This window comes from Thamnophis sirtalis, unplaced genomic scaffold (genome assembly GCF_051295495.1).
Source record: "Thamnophis sirtalis isolate CommonGarterSnake01/CBP01778 unplaced genomic scaffold, rThaSir2_p1.2 scaffold_2, whole genome shotgun sequence".
NCBI lineage: Eukaryota > Metazoa > Chordata > Lepidosauria > Squamata > Natricidae > Thamnophis > Thamnophis sirtalis.
Genome location: NW_028261382.1, coordinates 135,599,741 through 135,617,088, shown reverse-complemented (window position 1 = coordinate 135,617,088; position 17,348 = coordinate 135,599,741). Strand labels below are relative to the sequence as shown.

General features: G+C 36.8%; 1 protein-coding gene across 5 annotated transcripts; it reads right to left on the bottom strand.

Moving 5' to 3' along the window:
* Positions 1 to 731: 731 nt before the first annotated feature.
* On the bottom strand, positions 732 to 17,105 carry ARMC1 (armadillo repeat containing 1). 5 transcript variants are annotated; one of them, XM_087707006.1, is made up of 7 exons: positions 16,823 to 17,105; positions 14,277 to 14,473; positions 12,379 to 12,470; positions 7,751 to 7,940; positions 3,883 to 3,999; positions 3,698 to 3,772; positions 732 to 2,891 (listed from the first exon to the last, which is right to left on the bottom strand). In XM_087707006.1, the coding sequence occupies exons 2-7, from the start codon at positions 14,448 to 14,450 to the stop codon at positions 2,700 to 2,702; spliced, it is 840 nt and encodes a 279-aa protein (XP_087563132.1). In that variant the 5' UTR covers positions 14,451 to 14,473; positions 16,823 to 17,105; the 3' UTR covers positions 732 to 2,699. The 5 variants fall into 5 exon arrangements, with proteins under 5 accessions (XP_087563132.1, XP_087563135.1, XP_087563131.1 ...); XM_087707009.1 differs by having other exon boundaries at positions 14,277 to 14,476; positions 16,929 to 17,105; XM_087707005.1 differs by having other exon boundaries at positions 14,277 to 14,476; positions 16,823 to 17,104.
* Between the last annotated feature and the right edge of the window lie 243 nt (positions 17,106 to 17,348).

Genomic DNA, 17,348 nt, shown 5'->3' with positions numbered 1-17,348 from the left:
ATAAAATATACAACTCTGCCAATATCTGGAGGTTTTAGTGATATTCTTTACATAAAATTTGATTAAACATGCACTGTCCACATTTGAAGGACACTGCAATCAGAACTATATCTAGAAATTAAATTAATCTTTTCATTTTATGGGCCATTTTTCTTATATCCTTACCTAAAGTAATAGATAAGGTGTGATGCAGTTTTTTTTCTTCTCCTGCTGGAGAGTATATAAATGATTTCTCCAAAGAGGAAACCTCTCATTGTTGCATAAGATTTAATAGATAAATTCAAAATATTTCAAGATTACAACACAGTCTCACCAAAATGTCTTGTTCCAACTTTACCAGAATTGGATCAGCTTTGAAATAATAGAATAATTAAATCTTGGTACAACATTTAGAATAGTCCGTTTCAAGGACATATTTCTGCCATTAAATCAGAACAGCTATTCTTACATCAAGACACTTATAGTAAGGATGTAAAAGGGCATTTTGAGGTTGAAGCATTCCATATTCTCAGTTTCTGCTAACAAGCAGCATAAGTTTTATTTGTGGTCAAAATAGGTTGAAAAACTATTTCCTATTTTTATTTTTGTGAGCAATCAGTGTACATTCACAATGCAACTGCACTTACAAAAAATCCTTTTCGGCCGCTGCAAACAAACCGTCATCTTATGAATTCTGAACTTCGTGTTTCAAAAATGCTGGAAAAATCCTTATAAAAGTAGAAGGATGCCAGTTCATTATATTACACTTTTATTTTACAGTTTTGCAAAATCTGTTTTACAGATACATTAACTGGACAGCTGCAATACTGACCAAAAAAGCATACTTACAAACCAAATGCACATTTTAATATTTACTAGTATAGAATCACTAATATCCAAAGAGATGTGTCATGTAGTAAAGGAGGTGTGCGGCAATGCAAAATGTAGAGAAAAGATGTTAAAATGAAAAGTAAACATTGCATCCATAGTTACACAGCGGAGATCTTTGCAAACACATTTGGTATTGTAACATTCTAGACAGCAATATGCTTTGTAATACATATTGATTATAATACATGCCTTAGAAAGCTTGTATTCTGTGTGCGTAAACTTTAACCAAATAAAGATATGATAAAAGAAAATAATCTAATCTGAAAGTAAATTCTTCATCTTAAAAGGACACTGCATTCAGGTGAATTTTAAATTATTTTTGGACTATTCCTTCTCTGTTGCACATTAGTTTTGTTTATATGAGAATTCCATGATGCTATTTAATTGCTGCAATTGTGCAAGACAAATCTACGGTCTTCCAAAAGATAAAGCTTTGCCTCAAAAAAGTCAGTATCTGTAACAACTGTAGCACAAAATGAATTGCAAAGGACTTAATTTTGAACAGCACTGCAATTTCTCAGCTATACTCCTGTGGTGCAACGTAGCAGTTGTTCTAACAAACTGAGAAAAATCTCAGCTGAAATTTCAATAATCTAATTGTTCTTCTCAACATCTTGCCGACTGAAACAGCACCTGTTTTATCACTATTGGGAACTAAAAGACAAGATCCAAGCACTTTAGAACTTCTTTAAGGAGCTACGATGCAAGATGATGCTCTCCAAGTATAGGCGTTTTAACAGACTAACTACAATGCACTTTTAGGAACTTTTCATCTTTTCAAAGATGCCCCTCAACCCTAGCTATCAGGCACTAATTTTGCCCTGCTCCTGGCTCTGACATGACATAGACTGTCATACAGCTCCAAATATCAGCCCTATTGACACAGGACATCAGCTTCTTTAAAAGGCAATAGGAATAATATATGGTTTCTATCAAGCCAAAACGTTTAAAATGTAGCAGCACAATGGCATATTCAGCATCCTGTTTCTTATCCCTTCTTCATAAACTTGTATTTTCAGCTCTCACTCAAAAGTTTGTTTCCAAATCAGTCACCACACTTTCTACTACATACAAAGTATCATGGGAACAAATTGAAGTCTGTGAAAAGCAAAGACCTACATTCCAATCAATAGTTTCTTGTCATCCTTGGAAAATCACAGCCTTCGTCAGAAGCATTTTTACAGCAGATTATTTATGTGTATAAATACACATGCATTTCTGTCTTAACTTCTTCTTACTAAAACGTTCCTATTGAAAGTGGTTATGGGCTAACAATTAAAAAAAAACAAATCTCCAAGTCCAAGTCATCTTACATTCCTACAAATAGAGCATGACACCCTGGCTCTGAAAAAAAAGGTGAATAAATCTGTCTTTCTTTTCTTCTAATTGAAATATATAATCTGAAATAAGGCTAAAAAGAAAAGGAAAAAAAAGGCATTTCATTTTGTAAAATCAGAGCTAACAATTTCTTTGCACGTATGTCCTGACATTTTTGTTGAGTGGGCTCTGCACCTATTTATCATGAATGTTAACTTAAAGCTTCATAAATTCAAAAATGTTTGGTTGATCATGGACCCACATTAAAAAGTGAGGCAATAAAACATAAAAGGAGGGGGGGAGGGAATGAACAAACGTTGATTTGAGGCTTCCATCTTCTGAATGCTCAAAAGGCCAAAATGTCCAATAAAATGTAAAACACAGTATATATTTTGTGTAGTCTAAAAAAATCTGTTACGATAACTTATTGCAAATTGCACTCGGCAGTTCGCCAAAATAATGGGAAAACTACCCCCTGTTGGTTGGCACAGTCCTTTAGCCTTGATTCAAAGTCACCAATAGAAGGATCTGGAAAGAAAATTTGCAGCTGTGCTCAGCCAACTGGCTGCCCCTTCTGGGTGTGATCCAACCCGGGACACGGCTTTGTCTTGCTCCTTTGAAGGACTTTCATCTTCTGGCAAGTATTCAGGAAGGTCAGTATTTTGCTCCACTTCTACCGGAGTATCTTGGAAAGGAACCAACATCTGCAAAAAATGAAACATGGTGTTAACACGCATCGTGGAATATCATACGTTATTTTTCAAAATTTGCTTTTGCTTTTCAGCTAGGCTACATTTATTTCTGCAATCACTTTCAGATCATTTCACTTTTATTAGCAGAAAGGATAAAAATGATTTTTAAAGGGTGTTTTTTTAAAAGCTTAGGTATGTATGTATGTATGTATTTAGTGTCACAAACCCTGGTATGCCCAAATGTGGGAGGAAGCAAACTGCTTCCATTCTCTGTCTATCGGCTCATCACAAGAGACCATCACAACAGAAACCCAATATTTTTACTGTTGCCTTTGTTACATTTGTGTAGTATCTCCCTTTATTTATTTATCAGCACAAATAACACACACACGCGCGTGTGTGTGTGTGTGTGTGTGTGTGTGTGTGTGTGTGTATTCTTTATGCTCATGAGTTCCACAGGGCTATCTAAACATAGATGGCTTTTCTTATCCACACATACTGTTGCACTGTTATGCAGATATTGGTGCTCAAAGCAGGTTGGAAAATTTATCTGCCTAGAATTTCATTTATATGTGATGGATATTATTATATTGGATGAAAAGATTACAATTATTGTTGCTGCTGTTATCTTAGTGCTAGGGTGTCAAACTTGCATCATCATGTTGTTGTCATGTGACATATCATATGACTTTTTCCCCCTTCGCTAAAACAGGGGTGGGCACGTAACACATCTGGCCTGTGGGCCATGAGTTTGACACCCCTGTCTGAGTGCCAACACTTTTAACAATATACTTTAATTGGGTGGGCAGTTCTCTCACCTCTTCTCCACTTTCACTTTTTACAACTTGCTGGGCTTTCATAACTTTGGTTGATGCTATTGCTGTGCCCAGTGCCTGCACAAAAATGGAAAAGGGAAACAATAAGAGCAGCAAGATAAAAAATAATAAAAAAAATCTCTACCTGAATCTGAAAATAATGAAAGCAAACCATTGGGAACGCTTACCTCTGCTTTTAAATCTGATCTGATTCTGACAACACATCTTTGAATTGCCATTTGAAATGTAAAGCTGATGACCCCTTTAATTTTAAGTAAGGCTTCTTCGCACAGGTTTCTCCGTGACTGGAAATTAAAGAGATGCAGTTAATGGATCAATGCTAAGGAAAATAACATGAAGTTAACATCTAGCAGAACAACATTTTTAAACAAAAAGAAATAATTGTTTGTATTTGGCTGTAGGGAAATAAAAAGGTAACATTTCTGCTTACATTTTGAAGGCAAACTAGGGAGAAATCAACTGTGAATAATGATGGAAAGTGCTGAAAAGCAAAGCAGCTTTTCTTTGTTATGATCAGCTAAACAGTCTCTTGTGATTTAGTTCTGACTGACTGAAATCCTAGCTGATGAGCAGTTAGTTTTAAGTTGCTATTTATCAGACATCTTGTATCCATACTGACTGAATGCATCAAAGCAGCTGTTACATCCTTCAGCTTCCTTATCTGTGGCAGCTCATGAACATCACTGCACTACACAACTCAACTCTGATGTCAACTGACAATGTCTGCTTATAAAATCACAAGCTCATCTTATGCTTTAAGCAAATGACAGGGCCTCTTCCATGCAACAACACAACAGTAACCTATGCTAGTTTCATCAACTCTGGATTGCCCCAGAATGCTTTAATTCTTTTAGGGACTTCTGGGGAAGAAATGGCAAATTGAAGATGGCTCTGCTAAAAGCAGAGCGAATGGCTACAGTGGAAGGAAGAGCCAGCAAGTTGACCAGATCTTTGTGATTCCTTCCTTGTCCTTCAGATCACCCGCAAATGCTCCAGACCAGGGGTCTCCAATTTTGGCAACATTAAGACTTGTGGACTTCAACTCCCAGAACTCCTCAGCCGGCAACTCCACAAGTCTTAAAGTTGCCAAGGTTGGAGACCGCTGCTCCGGACAGTTGCTCTTCGCTAGCAGTTTAACAGTTATGGAAGATGAGAAAATAGCCATGTTGCTCAAACCACGGTTGGTACCTTCAAAAGGATACTAGTTTCACACATTTCCTTTTCTAATTACTTTCAGAAATTGTTGGTTAACTCTTTGGTTTGGCAAGGCTGAAATCAATGAGTGAATTTTCTTCTATACTTATTGGGAAAAGTTTTAATTAGACGTTTAAAGGTTGTTTTTTTACAAGGGTGTAGAAGAAACAGCAAAAGTGTTAGTAGAATTTTAATTTCAGAAGGTTACAAACAGACTGATGGAACAGATGAATTGGAGTAAGATTTTAAAATTATTATAAAAACCTTTTCAGTGAGAAAATGCTTTTGTTTTGTTTTGTTTTTTTAAAAAGTAGCTAGGATGAGACTTTGACGGTTGGACACTAGAGGGCACCAGAAGAACTAAAGGTAACAATTAAAGGAGAAGAACACATAAATTAGTGAATGCACTATTGTAAAAAATTTTAACATTGGATATATTGAAGGATATTTTTGAACAATGGACCCAAAAGTTAATTTTAAAAGTATCTATGTGTTTAATAAATGTTATGGGAGAGGAACAAGTTTTCCCTGTCAAGATTGAGATTAATTTTAAAGTAGACTTAAAAATGACAGCCTACAAAAATGATAGGGAATATAGCAACAGCACTTATACGTATATACCACTTCATAGTGTTTATAGCCTCTCTAAGCAGTTTACAGAATCAGCATATTGCCCCCAACAATTGTGGTCCTGGATAATTTTCCTACATTGGATTTACAAAAGAGTCTTGTTAAAACTTCCAAGAATTTTGTGAGAAGGGAAGAAGAAAATAATTTTAAAAAATCAAATTGTAGAACATTATTTGAAGGGATTGAAGATCAACTTTATTAAAGGGATTATAAAATTGATGTACTTGATCAAGGTTAAAAGAGATATGAAGTTATGTCTGGTTATGAGGAGACCTTAAGGACATTTAATTATCCAACTAAGGTAACATCATCTGTGAGAGTGAGTTTGGTCTTTACTACTTGGGTAATGAAATGTCTGCAAGGAAATAATCAAGTTCAGAGAGCACAAAGGACTCGACAGTATTTTCTTGGCTTTTAGAAACATTTAAGACACACCAATGGCCAAACACATAAACAACCAAGTTAATTACAATAACAGGGACAAATTTAGGCGAACTAATTAGCTCTGTTTTAATGAAAGAAGGAGAAAGAAAGCCAAAAGAGAAATAAATGTTATTCTGGAAGTGTAGGCCTGAGTCCATACTGGGTCTGAGCAAATACTTGATTTGAAGATTTAGTCAAATCACTGAATCCTCTTAGAAAGCTGAATCATTAAATATGTGAGATGCCTTTAAATCTATTAAAACAAATTGAATCCTTCCACAGAAATGTTTTTTGGAATCATTTGTAATTTAAATCAACCTGCCTCAACCATTTGGATCAATTCAGATCCGATTTCATCTCATTCATACTTCCCACATCGTGCATGCTGATTGTTACTCAGATTATTACCCCACCAGCTTTATTAGTGAGGATTCATCATCTGTAAATCTGCTTCTCTTACAGGCTAACTTGATCAAGATGTAAGGCAATGCAGCAAAAGATCAGGTTCAATAATTTACAATGATATAGAACTGAAACTGAAACATAAGGGGCACTGTAGATAACCTGTTCAAACAGTTTTATATTTTTCTGGGCAGCCATAAAAAGCTAGACATGGCCCTCGGATGTTTTCTACGGGGAAATGCGAGGATAAATTTACAGAATCTATTTGACGTTCTATAAAAACTCCACTGAGATCTCATTTAATATCTACTATCCAACAGTCAAAAGAAATATACAATGTATAACGACTGCAAACAAAGCCAATTTTTTTTAAAAAACTTACTATTTTTTTGGTAGACACAATTTTTTTTTATTCTTAATAAAAAAAATTAAGGAGAATTTTAAATAAAAAAGTAGCAAGAAAAATAACGTTCCCTTTATTTGGTTGCAAATAACCCATACAGCAGTTGTAGTATTGGTGAAATATTGCTGTCTCCCATACTGTATTGTTTTAGAAAACAATCGCCACGTCCAGATGGCAGAGTTCTTAAAGAGCTCAAGATGTGACACCGCTGAACTCCCCAAAATGAGTAACTTGTTTGTCAAATAGGGTTCAATGCCAGAAGACTGGAAGGCATCAAATATGACACTAATTTTTAAAAGAGACCAGGGGGATCAGGATAATATGTTAGTCAGCTTTATTTATTCCAGATAAATTGGTAGAAGTGGTATTGAAAGTTAAAATAACCAAGAATTTTGTGTGCCTAGGCAATCCTAGTACCTTTTTTATATTATGTGATTTATAGTTTAATTTTCTATGTATATTATAAACCACCAAGCAGAATAATATATAAACGCTTGCATGTTTTGTATGAATCAATTGGTGTAGGAGAGAATGGAAATTAGAATGAACCTGAAAAGAATATTCTGAAAGAACGTGTAGCCAGCCACCTGATAAGATTGGCAGCCTGTTCGGCCTATGTCACTATTTTCCTATAGATTTCCATTGTAATTACATATGCCCAATTTCTTACCCAGGTCTTTTACTTACTTCCAGGCCTTAAAGTGGATGAACATAGATCAATAAGTGTATATATTCAGAGACATTTCTGTGGTTAGTTTCTTGGGAAATGTAAAGTTATTCCTGAAATGTTCATTACAAAGTTATTTGTAATAAATCATACCCAAGGGATTTGAAAATAGACTTAACGCAGATTATTTATATTTACATTTAGTTACACATTACATTTAATTTACACACAAAGAATATGTTTACAAAAAACAATTGTTTTCTTTTTCATATTTCAGTGTGAGTTATAAATTCTAAAATGTATATGAATTTCTTACCGAATCATCAAGGCCATCTATATGTAAAACTACTGTTTTAGCACGTTTATTTGTACTTCCAAGAAAAAACTGAGCTTTTCGACGTCTAGAATTCATCTCATTCACATTGTCCATGTCAGACATATTGGAAGACTGAAGAATATCATAGATTTCTGAAGCTAATAGTTTTGTTTCCCCAGGCGTTGTGGTCCTAAGGCAAAGCAAAATCATATTTATTTAGATGTATTATAGTTTTTTCTTAACCCAATTTCTTTTACAATTCTCCCAGAAAAAACAGCTGTTTGTTTTTTACTTCTACAATATAACCAGGACTATAGATCCTAAGACTATTTTTCAATCTTGGTCCTTAGTTTTACAAAACAATTACCCCTTACAAAAAGATTCCTTTGCTAAATACTTTCCAGAAGATGACAGAGAAAGAGTTTGGTGTCTTGTTTTATCATTATTGTTAATTTATTATGGATGTTGGGTTAAATTGTCTATTGGGAGTTGAAGTCCAGACATATTAGTGGATGAGGTTGAGAAACACTGAGCTAGTTGTTGTACGTCTATAAGAAAAAAATCATAGATTTGTGGTAGTCAACTGACATTCTCCAGTTCATAGTAGTAACAGAAAAACCAGAGATGAATGGGAGGAGAGGGAGCATGGACAAAGGAAGTATAAGGAGCAAAACAATCTGGTAGCTGACAGTGAATAAAAGAGTGACAATCAGATGAGAGAATTCAAAAAAAGACATTGAGACATTCAGAGCCCCAACAATGAATTAGAAATATGACTCTTTAAATAATATCTGTTTAAGGGAAAATATTTAACACATAGTTCAATGCTCCCTCTAAACTGTGCGGCTGCATGGCTGCGCACATGGCAACAAAACACCGCGCAGCAGTTTCCAAATGCCGCACAGTGGTTTTTGTGAGACGCCTTGTGAGATAATAGGAGAGGAGAGCCAGATGAGAGAGAGAGACAGAGACAGAGAGACAGACTGACAGACGGAGAGAGGGGGGGGGAGGGAGGGAGGGAGGGAGGGGTTCTTTGCTTCTTGGGTCAACAGTGAATATCAGTTATCAAAAATGTAGGTAGAAAATTAAGCAGGCAATTATAAAAAGGGAAGCCAACTTTCTGAATTCTGTTTCTTTGCACTTAGTGACTTATAAATAGACTAATGTTCTGAAAACCTGACCTAAATTACATATATTTTAAATAGCTGTAAAGCTATGCTGAAAAAGTTGTTCTCAAAGTATTGTGATAAATTCAATAAAAAGAAGGGAATTCTTGATGAACTTAAGGACAAATGAGAGTATTGGATAGTAAATGGACAAATAAAATTACCAATCAAAGAGAATATTTGCACCTCAGGATTGAAATGAAATGTTCTCTCTTACTCTTTCCTCTTCCTCTCTTCTCTCTCTGTCTCTCTTATCCTCTTTCTCTTTGTCTCTCTTCTCTTTCTCTCTCCTTCTTTTCCATTCTTCCATCACTTTCTCTCTCCTTCTCCCTTCTCTCCTCTTTGTCTCTTTTTGTCTCTCTCATCCTCTTTCTCTTTGTCTCTCTTCTCTTTCTCTCTCCTTCTTTTCCATTCTTCCATCACTTTCTCTCTCCTTCTCCCTTCTCTCCTCTTTGTCTCTTTTTGTCTCTCTCATCCTCTTTCTCTTTGTCTCTCTTCTCTTTCTCTCTCCTTCTTTCCCATTCTTGTCACTTTCTCTCTCCTTCTCTGTCTCTCTTCCCTCTTTTCTTCCTCTCTTCCTCTCTCCCACTCTTTCATCACTTTCTCTCTACCGCCCAACCTGTCCCCATACTTATCTTCAACTGATCATGTTTGCAATAATTTACCTTCTTTTCTAAATAGGCGCAGTTCCCTTACCGGATCCCTCACTCACTCAAACACAAACTCACACATACACACACACACACACTCATGCACAAAACCATTTTTCTCCATTCCAATTCAGATCCTATATCAATTGCTCTGTGAAACATCTGTGAAAAAAATCCATGTGCTCAGGCATGAAAATGTGCCGCTCAAACACTATACTTTTCCGCACACACACTGAAAAAAATTAGAGGGAACATTGACAGGGTTTAAGCGTAAGTGTATTTATTTGTACATATGGAAAGGCATAAATCTAAATCTATAAGCATGACTGACCTGATAGTCTGGGGAACTGAACATAAAGGAAAAAGATATGGAAGTTGCTTGGAACAGAATAGAAATGTTATACGCTGCTCCCATCCAGAGTAATGTTATATTACTCTGAGAATATTACTCAGAGAGCCGAGGTGGCGCAGTGGTTAAATGCAGCACTGCAAGCTACTTCAGCTGACTGCAGTTCTGCAGTTCGGCTATTCAATCTCACCGGCTCAGGGTTGACTCAGCCTTCCATCCTTCCAAGGTGGGTAAAATGAGGACCTGGATTATTGTTGGGGGCAATATGCTGACTCTATAAACCGCTTGGAGAGTGCTGAAAGCCCTATGAAGCGGTATATAAGTCTAACTGCTATTGCTATTGCTATATAAAAAATTTGAGAAAGTAGCACTTAGCCTTGGAATAAAACAACCCAACCTTACTTGGATTTCCTTTCAGAAAGTATTATATTAAAGATAGATGGGAAATTGCTGTTATATGAACATTAAGATGAACATTAACAAAGGCTATTAGCATACAGTTAAATAGTAGCTTTGAAATATGTATCTATGTATATTTCCTGTAGGTATATACACACACTTTGTCTAACATCTAACATATGTTTTATAGTTTCAGAGATCAACACAAAATCACAAGGGTAATGAATACATTTCAGCACACATATACCCCACAAAATGGAGAAATAGAAATCCAATGTTGCTGAAAATGGGATTATATTTAGGGACTATTTTAGTTTAATCAGAACAATGCTCCTTTGGTACAATAATAATGTTAATTCTTCTCCATATTTCTGGAATGGCACCTTTGTGTAATAGTTATGAAAATATTATCAGTTCCTAGAAAATTTCAGTTGTAAATATTCAGTAAGTATTTTATTATTGTATTTAACTTATTTGATTATACCCTTTTGTCAGTCAAGGTACTTTGTTACTGAGCAAATAAACACTTGCTGTATTATTTGTTTTGTTCCCCAATAAGTTAGTTCTAATTGCATTAAAAATACGTGAACTATATCTTCAAAAAATTATTTAGGCATGTTCCAATTAAGCACAGCAGATGGCATTGTTGCCTTTTCTTTAGAAACATTAAAATTAAACTGAAGCTGTATTCCTAAACTCCATATTGCACAATACAATGTGCATCCATTGTCTCACTACCTCAATGATTAATGTATAAAATGTTCACAATTTCAAAGAATCCCAGAAAGTCAAAATCAAAGAATGAGCTACCTCTCCTGATATTGCTTACCATTAATTGTACATAAACCAAAATACTTATTGTTCCACAAACTATAATTTTAAAAAATCCAGCTTAAAAATGAATTGAGTCACAATTGTATTTTTCTCACCATCATATGAGAAATTTGTGTGTCAATCATGAAGAAAATACAAAATTCAATCTATAGATTCAAAATAGACTCCTGCTATCCATTAGCAGTGCACTTATTATCTTCTGTTGTATTGAATAATAGCCATAGTAGCTAAAGGATTTTATTCAATTATCATCAAGGAAATCTGGATTCATAGTATTACCATATTGAAGGATATCATTCTCCCTTTGCTTCTGGCAAGATAATCAGTTTAAACTTTTCCAATAGGAACTACAAGCAATTAAAGCTGTATTAAATTAAAACTGATGGAAATGGTTAGATTTACAGAAGTAGGGGTAAGGGAGATACATACCTGCAAGGGATTCTTGTGCAATTAAATACATATTAATTTAGCTGATTATTTTAGGCAACTAATAAATTGGAAAAATCTGTGCTGGATTTAGTTCAACATATCCTAGCAAAAGTAGACTACCATGGAATAAAAAGTGCTTCTAGCTAAATAATTAGAGTTCGGCTTTCATTAATTTGCCAATCTGCATTAAAAGTTCCTAGCTATCAAGATCCCCCTAAGTTATAAAATAGGGGGGGGGAAGGCATTGTAAAGATCCTCAGGATTATCAAACGAGCTATGAATGTTAACCTTCAGCTACTCATGGATCGCTGATCTAATTAACATAAAGCATAAAATAAGCAAAACAACTGCACAAAATCTGCACTTTAGTACCTTTTAGCAACATTTAGGACACTGATATCCTTCAGATACTTTGGACGACAATATGAGACTCCCTTAAGTTTGGCAGTGCTGGGATTAGCTGATGAAACCTGTACTTGGAATACAGCAGGGCTAACTTCTTGTCTCTTAGGACCTTCATATAGGTAGTTTTCAGGTTATCATCAGTCATTCAATGTCAATTCAAATCTACAGTGGCACTGAATGAATGGTACTTATGACAGGTCCTCCTAATTCCAGCCAGTGCACTGTATCTCCAGTCATATGATCACTGTTACCTTTAAAGCTGAGATTAAATGATCATATTGTATGAAATCAGCAAAAACAAATTGCCTTTGAATTGCTGTATATATGACTTGGAAAGCAATTTAAAAGGAAAAGACAATTAAGGCACATTTACCACAGTAAGCATGCTATACTTACTTCTGTACGACAGTCTGTAAACTCAGCATCATCCCTAGTTCACTTTTCATCCTTTCTCTATTGGCCCGACATTCCGCCAAATAACGTAAAGCCTATTAGAAACAAATGGATCAAAGAATCAACCAAAGCAAAAGACATTCTCAGCATTTTCTTTCACACCACTCAAAAATGCATTGTAGTAATTCAAAAGATTGGGAAATAGGTTATTTGATGCTTACAACATAAAGCTACTGCTTATTTATTCATTCATCACATTTCTATATCACCCTTCTCACCTGTTAGCATATATGTGCTAGGTAAATATAAAAATAATGTTTGTCTCTCTATGAAAAAAATTAATAATGGGCAATTCTGATTTGTTCGATTTCAGATATATTTTTTTCAAATTTGGCTATTTCTACACTTGGGATTTTAATAATCATGTGGACATTCCACCTAATACATATGCAGTTAGAATATACAGTCTGTGTTTGGGAAACTGCATATTAAAAAATAACTGGGTTTTAATTTGCATATTAGTTCTGGAAGCACAAATTAGGTAAATGCAATGAAGAGTTAAATGAATACGAATTAGAAAGAGTGCAGGGAAAAGGGCAAGGATGGTGAGAGACTTGGAGATCCTGTGAAATTGGTTAAAAGTGCATAGGTCTTAGAATCCTAGGCTAAAGAAAAGAAAGCTAAGGGAAATGTGATAGCAGTCTTCCAATATTTGAAAGAATGTCACAGGGCAGAGTATATGAATTACTCTCCAGAGCAGTCAAGAGTAGCACAAGAACCAATGGGGGGAAGCTTAGTTGACTGAAAGCCATTCAGAAGTGGAACAGTCTGCTTCCTGAAGTTGTGGCTGCTCCATCATTGCAGGCTTTCAAAAAAGATTAGAAAAAAAGATTGTCTAGAAATGATATTTCCAACATTTTGATTAACATCAGCCTTGATTTCCCCAACCATAAGGTAAAGGTTCCCGTCGCACATATGTGCCAGTCGTTCCCGACTCTAGGGGGTGGTGCTCATCTCCATTTCAAGGCCAAAGAGCCAGCGCTATCCGAAGACGTCTCCGTGGTCATGTGGCCGGCATGACTAAATGCCAGAGGCACATGGAAGCGGTTACCTTCCCACCAAAGGTGGTCCTATTTTTCTACTTGCATTTTTCTACTTCCATTTTTACATGCTTTCTAGGTTGGCAGAAGCTGGAACAAGTAATGGGGGCTCACTCCGTTACGCAGCACTAGGGATTCGAACCGCCAAACTGCCTACCTTTCTGATCGACAAGCTCAGTGTCTTAGCCGGAGCCACCCATCCCCAGCCATATCAATATACAAATTATAATGTTCCTTACAAAACCAACTGATGTATATGCAAAATATGTTAAAACCCCCAAAAATTACTTTTAAATTTATGCACTGTTTTTCCACTCAGGCACTAAAAACCCTGCTTCAATTTTGCCAGGAAGGATTTTCAGTGAGAGAGCAGGGAGGCAGCTCAGTAAGATAAGGAGTATGGGGAACCCCGTGGGGGGGGGGGGGGGGGAGGCCTTGGGAGACCCAGCACAACCTACAGATGAGTATCTCTCCGCTCAAGAACTAAAAATCCTGCTTAGATTTCATCAGGGAGGATTTTCAACCCCCAGAGCAGAGAAACTTGTCCACAACACCCCACAGAACTCACACACAACTGCATCAGGCCTCCCAAGGTCTTCTCCAATGAAAGGTTCGCCCGTGTTCTTTACTTGGGACCCTTGTCTGCTTAGCGACCCTTGATATCACTTAACAACTGCAACCACATTGAGTGTAATCATGGAAACGCATGATAGCAAATATGCATTTAGATTCTTACATTTCAGATTCCACAGCTACCCAAAGCCCTTAATGCTACAAGATGAGCTATCCAATAATACTTACAAGCAGTGCTGAATGGACAACTGGTGGGTTGGGATGATCCAAAAATAATATAAGGCCTGGTAGACATCCCTGGTCCTGGACAATTGCTCTTCTATTCAAAGGATCAGCTGCCAGATCTCTCAGCTGGTTTACTACAGTGAGTGCATCAGGCTCCACATTCATTGAGGTATTCATTTTTCTTTGTCATACATATGATTCTACTACAAAGGAAGTTGTTATCAATAACTATAGTGATATGAAGTAATTTCGTAAGTGCTAAAACATAAATGCATGCTGTGGTTTAAAATAATTTATAAGTATGTATGTATGTATGTATGTATGCTTTCGTAGATTTTCACGGGTGTAGGTATGCTGGTCTTGTTGTATTCGGGTCTTTTCCCGTGTAAGATTGAAATTGTCTTGGCAACGTTTCAACGAGGTCTCACTCGCCATCTTCAAGCTGGTGTTCGAATACAACAAGACCAACATACCTACACCCATGAAAATCTACGATACACATAGACACACACACACACACATACAAACAAGCTGTGAGATTTTAAAATTGTGAAGTCCTGCATCAGAATCCACAGGACTACATAAACACATTAGCAAGATTAATATATGCAGAAAATAAATATTTTAGTTTTTTATTTGTTAATATCACAAAAACATAGAAAGTATATATTTAATATTTATTAAGTATGATAACCATTTGTGAATTAATTTTTTTCTCTCAAAGACTAAACATGGCTACAATTACCCATTATGTGATAGGTATAATTATTTGTATTTGTAATATATATTGTATTTGTAATACATAATAAAGTAATTGGTATATTATTTGTATTTGTAATAAATAATAATGTAGGTGTTTTAATTTAATCACACAGCTTGGAGCATTCTTTAAATAAATAAAAAGCTAGAAACACAATAAGTATATTACATTCCCACAAATATTGGAGGATTCTTATAAGTTTCACAGTTAATTCCATATATAATGGCGATCAACATTCCCTGAAAAACCACCACTATAAATCTTACTTTGAAGTATACGTACCAGCAGGGTATATTTTCAGTTCAGGTAAACCCAAAATATAGGTAGTCCTCAACTTACATGAGTTCATTTAGTGACTATTTGAAGTTACAATGGCACTGAAAAAAATAACTTGTGATCCTTTTTCACACTTGACAAATGACTCATATTTATGATGGTTGCATTGTCCCAGTGCCATGTGGTCCTTTTTTGCGACCGACTGACAAGCAAAATCAATAGGGAATCAGATTCACTTAATGATGATACTAACTTAACTGCAGTGATTCACTTAACAACTGTGGCAAGAAAGATCATAAAATGGGGCAAAAGTCACTCAACTGTCTCGCTCAACAATAGAACTCACTTAACAAAACTCACTTAACCACTGTCTCATTCAGCAACAGAAATTTTAGGCTCAACTGTGGTCATAAGTTGACAACTATCTGCAGAGCTCCTTCTAAATGGGAAGTGACTGTCCCCATTTGAATAGGCCTTTAACCCTAACCCTAAAAACTTGATTCTTATCCAGAAGTTCCACACCAAAGCAAATTGAAGGCGTGCCAAGGTGAAGAATTTTAGGATCAGACATAAGAAATATTATATAAATTGCTGTTTATATAGTTGACATATGAGCAAATTTTGTTTAGTGCGACACAAATATCATAGAACTACTCAACAGTTTCTTACTATAACTAAATTCAAAGCCAATAACTTGCTCGCACAAACTTTAGAAAGAAACTTCATTTAAAAATTTGTAGATAATAAGATCTGATGAATTCCTACGATTCAAACCACAGAAACCCCACTATGGGAAATAGTGCCTTAAAGAAAACATGTGACTGAATTTGAAGTGCTGTTCTATGGATACTTAATTGGAAATCGAGCAATTTCACTAGCACTTCCAAGCACGCAATTACAGCCTTCAGATAAATGGCACTGCAAAGTCCAAACCTATGCATATTCATCCACCAGTAGTCTGCAACTTATTTCTAGCAATACATATTCCAGTTAGGACACTGGACCTTGCACCTTTTCTTTTGCTTTCATCCCTACAAGTGGTTAACGCCAACAACTGCCTGGCCTCCTGGCACTTTGTTGCACTGCAACTCTTGCACTGGGAGGGATCCTATAATATTAACGAAATCACTACACTGGTTTTAAGGGAGGTAAATAGGATTGCAACCTCACTCATTTAAAAAAAAGCTAATTACCCGATCTGTGTTTCCGTTTGAACGTTAACAAGATTGAGTTGAGCTCTAAGGCTAAACCCTTAACTAGCAGCCAACTGCCACTGGGTCTTGTGTGATTGCAAATCCTTAGTCTTGGCCAGGAGGATAATTTGGATCTCTAAAAGAACTCCAGGCATCGAAGAAGTAGCGGCGTTCATGATCTTCGTCTTGTGTTCTTTGCCGGCCACCTTCAATCCACTCCCACCTCAACTCCCCATCCCTTTCCTGCCCACCCGTCCGTCCCGTCCTCGTCCCCCACAAGCCCCATTCCCAGGTCCAGGGATCCCCATTACCGCCCTCACTTTCATTGGACGCAGAAGGGGAGGCGCTTTGGTACTCCCGCCCCACGGAGGAAGGACCACTCCAAATCACGTATCGGCTAATGCCGCTGCCGCCGCCTTCGCATACCCGGAGACCCGGGCAGAGGAGACGCTTAGAACTTCCGGGCGCCCGGCGAAGGTCAGCAGCTGAAGTGCAATCGCCGACCCGCCAAGGCAGCATTCATCCAGCAAGGCGGGTGATCGCCGCTTTCCGGCACCGCTGCAATCCCTGAGACGCGATTGGCTGAAACCGAAGGCGTCTGCCCTCCATTCGTGGTTCGCCTTATTATGAGCCCCCCTCCGATTGGCTTATTCCGGGTCAAGGATTCTGAGGCATTGTGGGTTAGAATGAAATCAACTTTTTAGGTGGCATTTTGAACAACTACAACTCCCAAGAAGCTCTGGTTCGGTTTCTGATGGTACTTACGCTTGCGCTTTGCAGGCGCAATGTGTAAACCGTGCGCCTTGGGACGGATCTCGCACATTTGCTTGCCTGGGGACTCCCGTA

What these genes read in the sequence shown, in the direction of transcription:
- ARMC1 (XM_087707006.1), bottom strand. Translation starts at nt 14,450, where the DNA reads ATGAATACCTCAATGAATGTGGAGCCTGATGCACTCACTGTAGTAAAC. An exon ending in TAGATGGCCTTGATGATTCG is followed by an intron (nt 4,000 to 7,750) that starts GTAAGAAATTCA and finishes TTTAATTTCCAG; the next exon opens with TCACGGAGAAACCTGTGCGA. An exon ending in AAAGTGAAAGTGGAGAAGAG is followed by an intron (nt 2,892 to 3,697) that starts GTGAGAGAACTG and finishes CATTTTTTGCAG; the next exon opens with ATGTTGGTTCCTTTCCAAGA.